At 48.7% G+C, this 15087-nt stretch overlaps 1 protein-coding gene across 1 annotated transcript in view; it reads right to left on the minus strand.

The window, feature by feature from the left end:
* Positions 1–12033: 12033 nt before the first annotated feature.
* CCDC185 (coiled-coil domain containing 185) overlaps positions 12034–15087 on the minus strand; it is a 3332-nt gene continuing 278 nt past the window's right edge. The window contains exon 2 of the mRNA XM_040634496.1: positions 12034–14042. Within this exon, the coding sequence (XP_040490430.1) occupies positions 12034–14042 (2009 nt within the window). The remainder of the gene's footprint in view (positions 14043–15087) is intronic.

Raw genomic sequence — 15087 nt, forward strand, 5'->3', positions numbered from 1 at the left:
ACCCAGGACTCGATACCAGGTCCCCATGAGGCAGATGCTTAACCTGGGAGCCATCCAGGCACCCCTCCAGTTGGTGCTTTTAAAGGAATGTGTTCATTTCTTCTAAGTTCACACATCTTTACACCTTCTTCGGCATACAATTTCTCTACAGTATACTTTTGTCTTTTTCTTCTCTGCAAGGGGCTCATTATACCCCCTTTTCATGTTTAGTATTATTTGTGCATCTCTGTCTTTCTTGAACAATTCTGCTAGAAGTTTTAGTAGCTTCACGTTTTCCAAGACCTCATTTAGATCTGATTTGAGGGGGAGCAGGGCACTCCTTGTGGACTGCAAACCCAACCCTAGGAGACCTACCTTGCAAGTGATCCGGCTTTACTACCCAATCACAGGAAGGAAGGTTTCCTCCTGCCCCAGCAACAGCCCAGCCAATGAGAGAGCGTCACAGCCCAGCCAATGAGAAGCCACAGGCTTCCAGCTCCCAGTTTCCTCCCGCGGACTTTTAGTTTACAACAGCACCTCCGTTCCTCCATGCAAGAGCCTCTCGTTTGTTCTGCTGTCTTGCTTATAATTGCATAGCTTGCTTGCTGGGGTTTGCAATTCTCTGCTATTTCCAAATAAATCCAATTTTTGCTGGTAAAAGAACTGGCAGTTTTTATTTTTAAAGTTAATGATGCCATAAGCCTTGGGACATGGTATTTTCATGATTGTCTAGTTCTAACATTCAAAAATTTCTGGGGGTGCGTGCTGCTGGGTGGCTCAGTGGGTTAAGTGTCTCTCCTCGTGGATTGCGGATAGGAAACACACAAGCCTGAGGCCGGCGATGCCATCTCCCATGGCATGTGGAGAGAGTCGATCTGTAGCCTTAGTCAACACATGGTTCTTAGCGGAGCCTAAGGAAGATATTTACAAAATGATAATAAAGCAGTTGGTAGTTACTGCCAGAGCCTAGGTTCAGCTTGCTGCAGGAGACTCCCCAGCTGTGCCATGACTGGGACCCAGACCTTCTGTCCCTTGCCATCTTGAAGGCTGCGGAAGAGTCATGGCTTTGAGCCATCACCATCATCCACCCAGCACAAGTGATAACGAGGTTAATGGAGAAAGTAAAATTCAGAATCTTCTGGAGGGGTCCCTCCTCCCCTTTCAGGAATTAGTTCACCTCTGCTTAACCTCAAAATGTAGGCTTTCCAGTAAATCTGACCGCCTAGTTCCTTTGAATTAAAACATCTGCAACATCAAAGTGAAACAATGGTCCCTTTTGAGACACAGAAAGCTCAACTGGAAATAGAAATATCCTGGTTTCAAGTGCTGTGAGGAAGGGAACTGGGTCTCCCTAAAAACTAGACGTGGAACTGGAAAATACCCAGAGCTTTCTGGGTTTCGAAGAAGGCAAAAGCAATGGAAAATGTTTCGTGTCTCAAAAAATAATTTTTAAAAAGCCCATCATTGACTCTTGTGTATCCAGTACATACAGAAAGGAGAAGAATACAGTTCCATATCATCTCGGTGACCTTCCAAGCACAGGAGGGGTTAATGCTGAGAATACGGACCTGAGTCAGCATTTCCCACCCCTCCCCCCATGCAGAATTGCTACAGGATCAGTATGGAGGGAGAGCATTAGTGAAAGCTGGTCCGATGTGGAATTAATTCAATTACACAGTCAGTGGAGAAACACTTAGATCGCCTAGAGCCAAAGGCAATTTCTTCAAAACTCCTGACGTCTTTCAGTTCAAATGCGACTAATACCATTGTCAGTCTTTAAATTCTGCAGTAAAAGACACAGGTGTGCTAAGACTTGACAGGAGTTAGGTTGCTTTACCATTCATCCTCCAAAATTCTGAGCGTACTTGCAAATCAGATATTTTTTTAAATGAAAATTTGTCCAGCACGAGCCTTAAGAAAATATTACATAATAAAAGCAAACGTGGCGTTCATGTTGTATGTTAGCCACTGTTCTAGATCCCTTACACGTGTTAAGCCATTTAGTCGTCACAGCCCTACGGATTATATGCTCTACTTCCTTTATATGGATAAAGACACCGATGCCTGCATGGGTGATGATGTTGTCCAAGGTCAAGCATCAGTTAAGTGATGCAGTGCCGTTTGCACACGGGCAGTCTGCTTTCAGAGCCTGTGTCCTCCCCCCTGTCACTGAGACGCTATGGGATGCGTGCAAACAGCAAGGGAGCCACCAAGAACTGGGTTCAAATCTAGCACTGCCACTCAGAGGTCCTGTTCCTCCTCACTACGCCTCAGGTCCTCATCTGTGAAATACCATAGTACTTATGCCGCGGACGTTATAAAACTAAAGAAGGTAATTGAATTTAAAAGTCCGGTGTGCATGAGGTGCCTGGCTCAAAGTAAGCATTCGATAAGGTTTGGCTACTAGAAAATAGGATGTTTTGATCCCACGGTTTTGATCTGATAGGTACAGATCTTCCTTGACTTACAATGGGGTTGCATCCCGACAAACCCATCACCAGTTGAAAATATCATAAGTCGAAAATGTGTAACACACCTAATCGACCGAACGTCCTGGGTTAGCCTCACCGACCTTAAACGTGCTCAGAAGACTTAGGTTGGCCTATAGTTGGGCAAAATCATCTAATACAAAGCCTATTTGATAATAAATGTTGAATGTAATGCTCAGATGTGTCCTGTAATTCATTGGATAGAGCGTACTGAGCTCACGGTTTGCTGGGCAGCACCTTGGGGAAGATCGTACTGCCCACCGCTAAGCCAGGGAAAGATCAAAATTCAAGATTCGAAGTACGGTTTCTACTGACTGCATTGCACTTTCACACCATCCTAGAACGGAAAACTCCTGTTGAACCACTGTAAGTCGAGAGCCACCCGTTCGTAAACACTGTGAAAGTCAGAATACCAAGGCTAGTACGTTTTCGTTGAGAGAATTTCCCAACCCAAACTCCTTTAAGCCAATTCAATTCTGTGGTCAGTTTTCTAAGTACAGTCATTGCTTCCACATTTTTGAATTTTGTTTTCAATTTCAAGACATTCTTTGCATTGAGATTCATTGCATTTATGTTTCGGTGTGTTTTTGACAATATCCAGTGTGACCAATGACACCCTCTGTTCCTGTGGGCTTTCCCTTGTGGGAATCATTTCTGCCACATTCGATTTCTGCAGGCCAAATTCTACAGATCTAAGCATTGTAAAGAAAATCCGGTCCTATCATTTAATTTTAGTCAATAACAACTCTTTCTATTCACAGTTAGAGCCACTGTTGAGTTTACCTCGTGTTAATAAATTTCTACTAAATCTTGTTATCCCGGGGTCAATTTTTGAAGTTCTCATTGTCACCAACAAAAATGCTAGTTTTTCCAGCGATAAAGAATGTGAGTTTTGTTTTGTTTTGAGAAACCTTTTGAGATAATTGTAGATTCACGTTCAGTTTCAAGAATGCCTACAGAGAGATCCTGGGTCCCTTTACCCAGGGTTTCCTGATGATGACATCTCGTAAACTGTGGTGTAGTCCTCCCCCCCCCACCCCCAGGACAGTGACAGCCATATGGTCCAGATGCAACACGTTTTCATCACAGAAGGGCCCCTCGGGCTGCCTTTCATGGACACACACACTCTGCTCCATCCGGGCCCTGACAGCCCTACTCTGCCCTCCCCATCTGCGATCCTGTCCTTTCCATCACGTTCTAGAAGTTCAGTCACCACTGTGTACGTAACCTTCCCTCAGTGTCGTTCTCTGGAGATTTGTCCGAGTTGATGTGTGTGTCCAAAGTCAGTTCCTTTGCATTGCTGGGTGGTGTTCATGTGGGGAGGTTTGTTTAACCTCTGAGCCATCAAAGGACATCCGGGTTCACCCAGTGTGGGGCCAGTGTGAACAAAGCTGTTAGGAACATCCAGGAATAGGTTTCTTTTTTCTTTTTTTTAAATTTTATTTATTTATTTGACAGAGAGACAGCCAGCGAGAGAGGGAACACAAGCAGGGGGAGTGGGAGAGGAAGAAGCAGGCTCCTAGCTGAGGAGCCCGATGTGGGGCTCGATCCCAGAACGCTGGGATCACGCCCTGAGCCAAAGGCAGACGCTTAACGACTGTGCCACCCAGGCACCCCAGGAATAGGTTTCTGTATGAACGATATGTCTTCATTTCTCTGGGACAGACGCCAGGAGCGCCATCACTGGGTCATGCGGGAGTTAACATCTCTAGTGTTTGAGGAAACTGCCAAACTCGTTTCCAGAGAGGCCGTTCCACTTATCACCCGTGCAGCCTCTGAGGGAAGGTCTGGTTTCTCGCATTTCATGGCGTCTCTATCTCCTACGTGAGCCCCTCTGGTAGGTGAACAGTGGTATCTCGTGGTTTCAATTTGCATTTTCTCATTCTGTAACGCGTCATTTCATTCTTAACACTCCTTCTCACGGCAAAGCTTTTAATTTAGATGAGGCCCAACTTACGTTTTTCTTTTATCGATGGTGTTTTTGGTGCCAAGGCGAATAAACCTACCTAACCTGAGATCCTGAAGATTTTCTCCCATGTTTTTCCCTAAAACATTTACAGTATTACAACCTACATTTAAGACGAGGATCCATTTTGAGGTAATTTTTGTATAAGATATGACCCTTGGGCTGAAGGTCTTCTCTGTCTCTCTCTGTATCTCTATCGTCTGTCTCTCTCGTTTCTCTGACGATACCCACTTGTTCCAGAAACGTAATGTTGAATTGACTGTCTTCCTCCACTGAATCGCTTTTGCATCTGTGTCAAAAATCATAATTAGACATATTTGTGTGGGCCTGTTTCCGGTGTCTCTACTCTGTTCCACCGAGGAATGCGTCTGTTCCCTCATCGCTATCACGCGGTCCTGATTGCGGCAGCTGCGTCCTAAGCCATAAAGTTGGGTAGACCGACTCCTCTCGCTGCACTTCCCTGGTTTGAAATTGTTTTAGCTATTATGTGCACATTGGAGGCTAGCCTTGTCCATACCTACAAACAAACCTACCTGGGATTTTGGTGGGAACGGCAATAAATCTGTCCCTGAGTTTGGGGAGAATTCACATCTTTATTCTGCCGAGTATGGCCCCTTGTTAATTTCTGTCTTCTTTGATTTTTTCACCCGCATTTTGTGCTTTTCAGCAGGCAAGTCTTACATGTCTTGTTAGATTTACATCTAAGTATGTTTTTAGGCAACTGTGAAAGGTACTGTATTTTTATTCCTTTGACCCTGTGCTCGCTGATAGTATACAGAAAGACGCTGCTTTTTGTACATTGATCTTCTATTCTGTGACCTTGCTGAACCCACCTATTAGAAGATTCGTGCCTGTTCCTCAGGGTTTTTACGCAGATGACCATGTCATCTGCAGACAGGGCTACTGTTATCTCTTCCGTTCTAATCGTACCTCTGATTTCCTCCCCCCCCAGCCCTAGATCAAGAGCCGTGAGAATAGACATGCTTCCTTGCTCCTGATCCTGGGACAGAGCATTCTTCTCTCACCATTGGGTGTAATGCTCACTGTATATTTTTTGTAGATGCTCTTTACCAAGTGGAGGAGGCTCCCTCTATTTTTCTGGAAGGATTACTCATGAACGGGTGTTGAATTTTGTCAAGTGCTTTTTCCGTATCCGTTGATATGTTCTTGTGATTTCCTTCTTCAGCCTATGAACGTGTGAGTTATTGATATGGTGACTGATTTTTAAAGAACGAATCAGCCTTGAATTCTTGGAGTAAATCCCATGTCATTGTGGCGTATGATTCTCTTTATACATTGTTGAATGTGATTTGCTAATGCTTTGTTAGGGAGTTTTAAGTCTACGTTCGTAAGGGACATCAGCCTGTGGTCTTTGGTTTGCTTCGTTCTGTCCTTGTCTGGTTGGGTATCGTGGTACCACTAGCTTCCGGACACGAACTGGGAAGGGGGTCCTTCCCTCTTTTATTGTCTGGAAGAGGCTGTGCAGAATTGGTGTCTGTTCTCTAAGTGTTTGTGAAATTCTTTTTTTTTTTAAGATTTTAATTAATTTCAGAGAGAGAGAGAGCGGGGGGAGGGACAGTGGGAGAGGGACGCAGACTCAGCGCTGAGCACAGAGCTTGCCCCGGGCTCGACCCCACAACCCCAAGACCAGGACCTGAGCTGAAACCAAGAGTCAGAGGCTCAACTCACTGAGCTACCCGGGCGCCCCAAGTATTGGTGAAATTCTTGAGTGAAATCATCTGGGCCTAGAAATTTTGGGGGAAGGTTTTTAAATTGTGAATTTCATTTGCAGTTATGGGCTGTTTAAGTGATCTATTTTGTACTGGGTGAGTTGTGGTAGCTTGTGTTTTTGGAGGACTTGGTCCATTTGTCTAAGTTCTCACATTTACACGTGTGCCGTCCTTCCCTGTTATTACCCTTCAGATGTCTTTAGGGCCTGTGGCGATACCATGGTTTCGTTTATGATGTCGGAGCCTGCGTCTTCTTGTTTTTCTTTATCAGTCTTGTAGAGGTTTGTCCATTTCATCCAACTTTTCAAAGAACCGAGCCTTTGTTTTTTTGTTTTTTTGTTTTTTAAGATTTTATTTATTCATTTGACAGAGAGACAGCCAGCGAGAGAGGGGACCCAAGGAGGGGGAGTGGGAGAGGAAGAAGCAGGCTCCCAGCGGAGCAGGGAGCCTGATGTGGGGCTCCATCCCAGGACCCTGGGATCACGCCTGGGCCGAAGGCAGACACTTAACGACTGAGCCACCCAGGCGCCCCTTTGCTTTTGTTTTTAGTTTGATTTCTGCTCTTTTGTTATTTTATTCTTGTTTCGGGTATATTTTGCTTTTCTTGAGGTGGGAGCTTTTCTTGAGGTGGGAGCTTAGATGAGTAATTTGAGATTTTCTCTTATATTAAATATATATATATTAAATATATAGCCACTATTTTGCAAATACTTTCTTCTCGTCTATGGCTTGTTTCTCATTCTTTTGATCAATATTTTTTTCTTTTTGGGGCGTCTGGGTGGCTCAGTTGGTTAAGTGTCTGACTTCGGCTCAGGTCATGATCCCGGGGTCCTGGGATCAAGCCCCATCGTCGGGCTCCCTGCTCAGCGGGGAGTCTGCTTCTCCCTCTCCCTCTGCCCCTCCCCCTTGCTCATGCTCTCTCCCCCTCCCTCTCTCTCTCAAGTAAATAAAATCTTTTTTAAAAGAATTTTTTCTTTTCTTCAGTTTTAGAAATTTGACTATGATGCGTCTTTATGCATTTCTGTGGGTTTACCCTTTTTTGGGGTTCATGCAGCGTTTGGACTATGTAAGGTTAGTTCGCTTACCAAGTTCGTGAATTTTTTAGCTGTTATTTCCTTGAGTAGTTCTTCAGTCCTGCCTGCTTTCTCCTCCCTTCCCACCCTGAACGATAGATCTTTTGTGATAGGCCCACAGACCTACAAGGCTCTGCTACTTTTCTTTCCTCCTCAGCAAAGTTTCTGTTTCTCAGATTGCGTGACTTTTGTTGCTCCTTTCTGCCGTGGAACCCATCCACGGAGCTTATTATTTTTGTTATTGTGTTTTCCAGTTGTATGTTTTTCCATTTGCTGATTCTTTATACCTTTTATTTCTTTGCTGAGACTTTCTATTTGCCAAGACTTAGTAGGTTTTTTTTTTCATTTGTTTGAAGTGTGTTCATCATTGCTTAGAGAAGCATTTTTATTGTGTCTGCTGCAGAACCTTTAGCTATTTCTCCCACTTGTCATCCTTGTGTTGTCATTGTCTTTCACTTCGAGATACTTTTGGTTCTTGGTATGACAAGTGATTTTCAGTCAAAGCCTGGTCATTTCGAGTTTCCTAAGACTAGATCTTATTTCAACCTTCTGTTTTATCTGGTTTCCTCTCTCACTGCTCCAGAAGGAGGGAGGTCGAGGCCTCGTTCCTGCCAGGTGGAGCGAGAAGTCCAGTTTCTCATCCTAGCTCCGTTGCCACCTGTGCTGTGGGGGGTTCCTCATCACTGCTGGGTGGAGGCGGGAGTACTCACTCCCCTTGAGGCCTCATGGATACTCCCTGGCTGACGGATGGTGACAAAACTGCTCACTGTCCACTAGCCTTTTCTGACACCACCCGGCAGGAAGAGGGAGGGCACCGTTACTGCATGGTGGTGATGGTGGTGGGTCATCCCGGTGATGGTGATGGTGGGCATGGGGTGGGGGTGGTAGTGGGTGGAATTGGTGGTGGGTGGTGATGGTGGATGTGGTGGGCGTTGGGTCATGGTGGTGGGTGGGAGTGGGAGGTGGTGGTAAGTGGGGGTGGGTGATCATGGTGGTGGTGGGCATGGAGGTGGGTGTTAGCAGTGGGTGGAGTTGGTCGTGGTGGTGATGGTGGTGGTGATGGGGGTGGTGGTGATGGTGGTGGTGATGGTGGGTGGTTGTGGTGGTGGGTGGTCATGGGGGTCGTGGGCATGGGGTGGGTGGTGGTGGTGGTGGTGGTTGGAAGCCTCAGCTCCCTGTTTGGTCTCCACTGACACTGGGGAGCTCCTTATTTCAACCTGATGATGGCAGAGGTCTTCGTTGGCATGGGTAGGGTGGGGGTCACAGTGGCCGTTTGCTGCAGTGTTTGGCTGGAGTGGAGTTACTGTCTGAAAGTTTTCTGTCTTGTTAGGCTGCCCTTTTCTTGGTTTAGCTAGAGACTGCAGACTCATTGGTGCTTCTGGGTTGCCTGCTTCTTCCACTCCAGGTCCGGAGTGCGTGCGGTTAGAACGGAAACCCAGGGCATTCGCTCTATACAGTTCCTTGGGTCCTGAGCCAGTGGCCCATCCGCCTTCTCTCCACGTTGAGTCTTCTCATATTTGTTTCATAGATGATCTTCAGGGTATATGTGTATCTGGGAAAATACAGTTATTTATTTATTCTATGAGGTAGAGGGAACATTCCTCAATTTCATAACCATTTATGAAAAGCCCACAGTGAATATCATTCTCAATGGGGAAAAGCTGAAAGCCTTTCCCTTAAGATCAGGAACACGACAAGGATGGCCACTCTCACCGCTATTGTTCAACATAGTACTAGAAGTCCTAGCAGCAGCAATCAGACGACAAAAATAAATAAAATGTATCCAAATTGGCAAAGAAGTCAAACTCTTTCTCTTCGCAAATGACATGATACTTTATGTGGAAAACCCAAAAGGCTCCACCCCAAAATTACCACAACTCATACAGCAATTCAGTAATGTGGCAGGATACAAAATTGATGCACAGAAATCAGCTGCTTTCCTATACACTAACAATGTAACTATAGAAAGAGAAATTTAGGGAATAGATTCCATTTACAATAGCACAAAAACCAAAGATACCTTGGAATAAACCTAACCAAAGAGGTAAAGGAACTATACTCTAGAAACCACAGAACACTTATGAAAAATTGACACAAAAAGATGGAAAAACATTCCATGCTCATGGAACGGAAGAATAAATATTGTTAAAATGTCTACCCTACCCAGAGCAATCTATACTTTTAACGCCATCCCGATCAAAATACCAATGGCATTTTTCAAAGTGCTGAAACAAACAATCCTAAAATTTGTATGGAACCAGAAAAGACCCCGAATCGCCAAGGAAACTTTGAAAAGAAAAATAAACCTGGGGGCATCATGTTGCCTGATTTCAAGCTATATTACAAAGTTGTGATCACCAAGACAGCATGGTCCTGGCAAAAAAACAGACACATAGATCAATGAAACAGAATGGAGAGCCCAGAAATCAACCCTCAACTCTATGCTCAACTAATCTTTGACAAAGAAGGAAAGAATATCCAATGGAAAAAAGACAGTCTCTTCAATAAATGGTGCTGGGAAAATAGGACAGCCACATGCAGAAGAATGAAGCTGGACCATTCTCTTACACCATACACAAAGATAAACTCTAAATGGATGAGACTTCAATGTGAGACAGGAATCCATCAACATCCTAGAGGAGAACATAGGCAGTAACCTCTCCGACATTGGCCACAGCAACATCTTTCAAGACACGCCTCCAAAGGCAAGGGAAACAAAAGTGAAAATGAACTTTTGGGACTTCTTCAAGATCCAAAGCCTCAGCACAACAAAGGAAACAGTCAACAAAAGAAAGAGGCAGCCCGCGGAATAGGAGAAGATATTTGCAAATGACACTACAGATAAAGGGCTGGTATCCAAGATCTATAAAGAACTTCTCAAACTCAACACCCACAGAACAAATAATCAAGTCAAAAAATGGGCAGAAGACATGAACAGACATTTTTTTTTTAAAGATTTTATTTATTTATATGACAGAGAGACAGCCAGCAAGAGAGGGAACACAGCAGGCGAGTGAGAGAGGAAGAAGCAGGCTCCCAGCGGAGGAGCCCGATGTGGGACTCGATCTCGGAACGCCGGGATCACGCCCTGAGCCGAAGGCAGACGCTTTAACGACTGTGCTACCCAGGCGCCCCATGAACAGACATTTTTTGAGCAAAGAAGTGAGGGCCCGAGGAGGGTCTCCTTGGGGGATCCCCAGGCAGGGGAAAGACACGAAAGAGGGGGGAGGGTCTGATCCCCACTACATGAGAATATGGGCTCCTGGCCGGCTCAGCCAGTTGAGGGACTGACTCCTGATTTTGGCTCAGGTCAGGATCTCGGGGTTGTGGGGTCGAGCCCCACCTTGTACTCCGTGTTCAGTGAGGGTCTGTTTGTCCCTTCCCCACTCCCATGCTCTTTCTCTCTCACAAACAAACAAACAAACAAACAAAGATGAGAACGTGACTCTTATGCTGACCTCTGAACAAAATCCCTGGCCAGGTTACCTTTCATGTCATTTAAAAAATCCTAATAAGGGGCGCCTGGGTGGCTCAGTCGTTAAGCGTCTGCCTTCGGCTCAGCGCGTGATCCTGGAGTTCTGGGATCGAGCCCCACATCAGGCTCCTCCACTGGAAGCCTGCTTCTTCCTCTCCCACTCCCCCTGCTTGTGTTCCCTCTCTCGCTGGCTGTCTCTATCTCTGTCAAATAAATAAATAAAATCTTTAAAAAAAAATCCTAATAAGACAATTGGGCTTATTCTCTTTCTCTCCATTCTAAAGACAAATGTTACATTAGGGGCTTTGAAGAAAACCTGTATAATTTTTTGAGAGAAGCTTTGCGATGTGATGGGTTAAATCCTACTCAGCTTTTGGTTCCTTAATTTGAAAATGTCATGTTCCTGAACCATGCTGAGTCATTCATTCTGGGCTGGTGAGGTCAATTAGACACCATGTGGGTAGACAGATGACATCACCCGCCTCCTTCAGGAGGGACAGAAGAGAAATAGATTGCAATCGAATTTTGTTCCAAAAGACTGGATAGGACTGCCTAAAGAGGGGGAGTGCGCAAAGAATCAGCAGAAAATTCTGGCAAGCTCTTGGATAGCAGGGCTGTGGCAAAGCAGAGAAGCTGCAGTATCACCAAAAACACCTCACAGAACACCAATTCCATGGAGTGATCCAAGGACAAAAGGGCTCCACGGTTTGTGAGAAACTCTAGGTTAAACAATTAAATATCTTTCTTGCAGGCCTTTTCAGAGCCTTTAGAACTTTCAGGTGCGTTATGAACACCTAAGAGGGGATGAAGTACTAAGAGTTCCCAAATCTACGTGTTTATAGACCCCCCACCCCAACTCATACATTGACACAATCTCTTTTCTTTTTCGGAGATTTCTTGTGACCAGTACCTCAACACCTCACCTTACACTGATTATTTAATTATCCCTCAAAGCATCCCTTTATAATTTTGTAAGTTCTGGGACAGGAAAAGACTTACTACCCAGAACTGCGTCCCGTCCTGTAGACTTTTCTCTAGTTCCTCAACAATGGGCCTGATGTGTGCTTCCAAGATTACTGAAGAGCTAGTATTTTGTGTTTAAATCGAAATTTAAGATTACAAGTCATTTTCTTAAAATGCACAAATTTCTATCCCCAACCCTCTCAGCTCCCCGCACGAATCAATGAACTAGTTCATGAGAGGAAAGTGCAGCTATTTTATATACTTTTTCAAATCAGTGCTCAGCTACAAGGAGATTATAGGGCGCATCCGGTCGCTCGCCTCTGCCTCGTCCCTGCGCAGACCCCTGCGTGCCCAGCTCTCAGCAGCCCTGCGGCCCCGGCCCGTGCGGAGCCTCGCGCGCCCTCCGGTCCAAGAAGCTGCTGGCCAGCGCGCGGGCGTGGTCCCTCCTGGAGGCCCTGGAGATCTTCTGGAACTCCTCGAAGGTGGCGTCTTTCTCCCGGGAGATCTGCTCCATCCTGTGCTCCCTTTTCCTGATGGCCTCCTTGATGCCCTCGATGTGGCATTTCTCCTCTTTCTCGGCTTTCAGCTTCAGGATGTGATGGTTCTTCTCCCGCAGGACACTGAGCTCATGGATGTGTTGCACCTTGTCCCCGATGTTCCTCTGGACGCCACTCCTGGCCTGCTGCACCTTCTGCTCGGCCAGCTCGGCCAGCAGCTGCTTGTGCGCGCGCGTCCGCGCCTCGGCGGTCTGCGCGCGCCGCCGAGCCTGCTGCACCTGCTCCTGCTGCTTCTGGGCCCTGTCGCTCAGCTCCCGCGGGCGCTCCTTCACCAGGCCCTGCGGCACCTCGTGGGGCCGCTGGGAGCTCTGCTCCAGGGACAGCTTCCTCAGGAGCTCCTCGGCCTTGGCCTGGCAGTCCAGCAGGACCTTCCGGGCCTGGTAGTTGACTAGGGAGCTGAGGTTGGTCTCCTGGACCTTTTTCTGGGTTTCCAGGGTGTGCAGGCTCTTCCGGTGAGAGGCCTGCTCCAGCCTCTCCTGCAGCTGCAGGCAGTCCTGCTCCCGCAGGCCCTGCACCATCCTCTCGGGCTCCTGCAAGAGCAGCTCGAGGCTCTGCCTCCGGGGTGCGGGTGCGGGTGCGGGCGCGGGCTCAGGCTCGGCCACTGCCCGGGCTCCCTGCGGATTCTCCGGCCGCGCCCTGCACGCACGATCCGACCTGGGAGCGGTCCTGGCTTGGCCATCCCGCCGTCGGACGCGCTGCTCCTTCTGTCGCCACTGCTCCTGGCTCTCCTGCAGAAGCAGCTTGCGCTCCCGCTCCAGGGTCAGATGCACCTTCTGGTCCGAGCGCTTCAGCTCCTCCCAGGCCGCCGCCGCCTGCTGCTGCAGCTCCCGCATCTTCTGGGCCTTCTTGAGCCGGGTCAGCACTAGGGCCACGATCTTCTGGTCCCTGGAGGACATGACCGCCTCCTCCAGCTTGCTCTTGAGGATCTGGGTGTGCGGGCTCTGAATTTCTTTGCTAGAGACTGAGGGCTGGGAGAGCTGGCTGGCTAATGACTCCAGCAGATCACTGCCGTCCCTTTTGTGGGCGCACACGCACGCCGACTGAGCCCTGAACTCCTGGGACGGCACGGAAGACTTCTCGGAGAGAGCCGAGGACTGGGACCAGTGACCTGGACCTCTGCACAGCGGCACCGCCCACTGGTCTCCGCTCTGCGCCCTCTCCATCCCGAAGGTCCCGCTCAGCGGGGTGTACGCTCCCTCGGGGTAAGGCGGGGGCGAGTCTCCCTGGGCCGGAGGGCAGTGCTGAGGCCCTCGGTGTTGTAGATGGGGCTGCCGCCGCCAGGCGGGGTTGTGCACGCTGCCTCCGGGCTGAGGCTTGGGCCCGGGCTCGCCCCAGGCGTCCTCCAGGTGCGGGCCGCGGGGCCGGGACCTCCTGGCACGGTCCGGGGCCCTCGTGGCCACGTCGGTCAGACTGCGGCTTTCCCTTGGCGAGTCGGAGCACCTGCGCCGGCGAGGCCGGGCGGTGGGCGCGCAGCGCGGGTAGGGCCAGGGCGCCACGGCCTCGCTCCCCTCGCCCGGGGTCGCGGCCCCAGAGTCCACGCACTGCTCGGTCCGCGCCCCGGGCCCCCGCAGCCACGCCCCCGACGCGCGCTTCCCGCCCGGGTCCAGGAGGGAGCGCGGGGAGAAGCGGCCCAAGCCCTCCATACTCGCGCCTGGAGTGTGAGCTTGGGTCCCGGCTCCGCGGTGCTGCGCCGCCCCCCGCCCCCAGCCCTCCGACCCCCGACCCCGGGGTCCGCGCCTGTGACGCTCTGGCCACTTCACAATGCGCCTTGGCCACTGGCCTTCAGGCAGCTGCGCGGCCGGGGTAGGGACTGCAGGAATCAGGGGGCTCCAAAGCTGCGGGTGCACTAGAAGCCACCCCCACCGCCCCCGTATTTCAGGCAGGGACTGAACTCGCGTTTGTACACCTTCAACTAGCAGGATTTTGAAAAAACCCGCGTGAAGGTGTCACTCCAGAATAGAACGCGAGGGATGGTCGACGTGCCCCGGGGAGGGGGTCGGAGGGCGGGGGGGCCTCCACGTGCGAGCGCCTCCACGATGTGTGCGTGTGCTGAGTGAGCGGCGGGGGAGGCTTCCATTCGCAGGCTTCCCCACCCTTTTGCCGTTTTAAGTTAGCAGGCTGGAGTATGTTTTGTTTACTTTTTTTTAAAACTTTAGAACAGGAAAAAGGCTCGTCTATTTTTTCCCTAGTGTAGCAATTACTGCTTTTGTCAAAATATGAATGTCGTATGCACACTTCAGAAACAGGATCCGCGAGTTGCTGCGCTGAACCCTCATCCATTGCTCTTAGTCCCTTTTATCCAGTTTTGGGAGATTATTTTTCCTTGTGGAGGCTCCTCGGGCTCCGGGGAAAAGCACTGGATATGATCCTGGAGAGGCGTCTGAACATTCTTGGCCACTCTCCACCTGTGTGGTCTCTGACCTTCTGGAAAAAGGGAATGGAGGAGGGGAGCTGTCCTGAGAGTCAGATAAAGTTATCCCCAAGGTCTTAGCACTTCAATGCCTTAGTAAATGTTATGTTGATGTCCTGCTAAGCCTCAGTTAAGAATTGTAAGGCTTAAATGAATATATGGGTTTACAGAAGTTTCTGCAGATTTCCCAGCTTAAGAAAAGAATGGAATTAGGGTAATTTTAAAAGCAGGTTCTGCCGTGTTCATCCTGTGTTGTGGGTCTTGGCCGAGTTCCTTTGTCTGGGGTACAACGGGGAAGCAGTTCTGGGCAATATTCTTCAAATATGGTCACTCCTTAAAGGAAAGGACCCAGCAGGACTCACCCTGTGAGTCACCGGCCTCTTCTTGGAGCTTTGCACCAACCTGGGCAGCCAGGCCCGGTAGGAATTGATAACATGTCCTTGAG

Source organism: Ursus maritimus, unplaced genomic scaffold (assembly GCF_017311325.1).
Source record: "Ursus maritimus isolate PB19 unplaced genomic scaffold, ASM1731132v1 scaffold_2, whole genome shotgun sequence".
Lineage (NCBI taxonomy): Eukaryota > Metazoa > Chordata > Mammalia > Carnivora > Ursidae > Ursus > Ursus maritimus.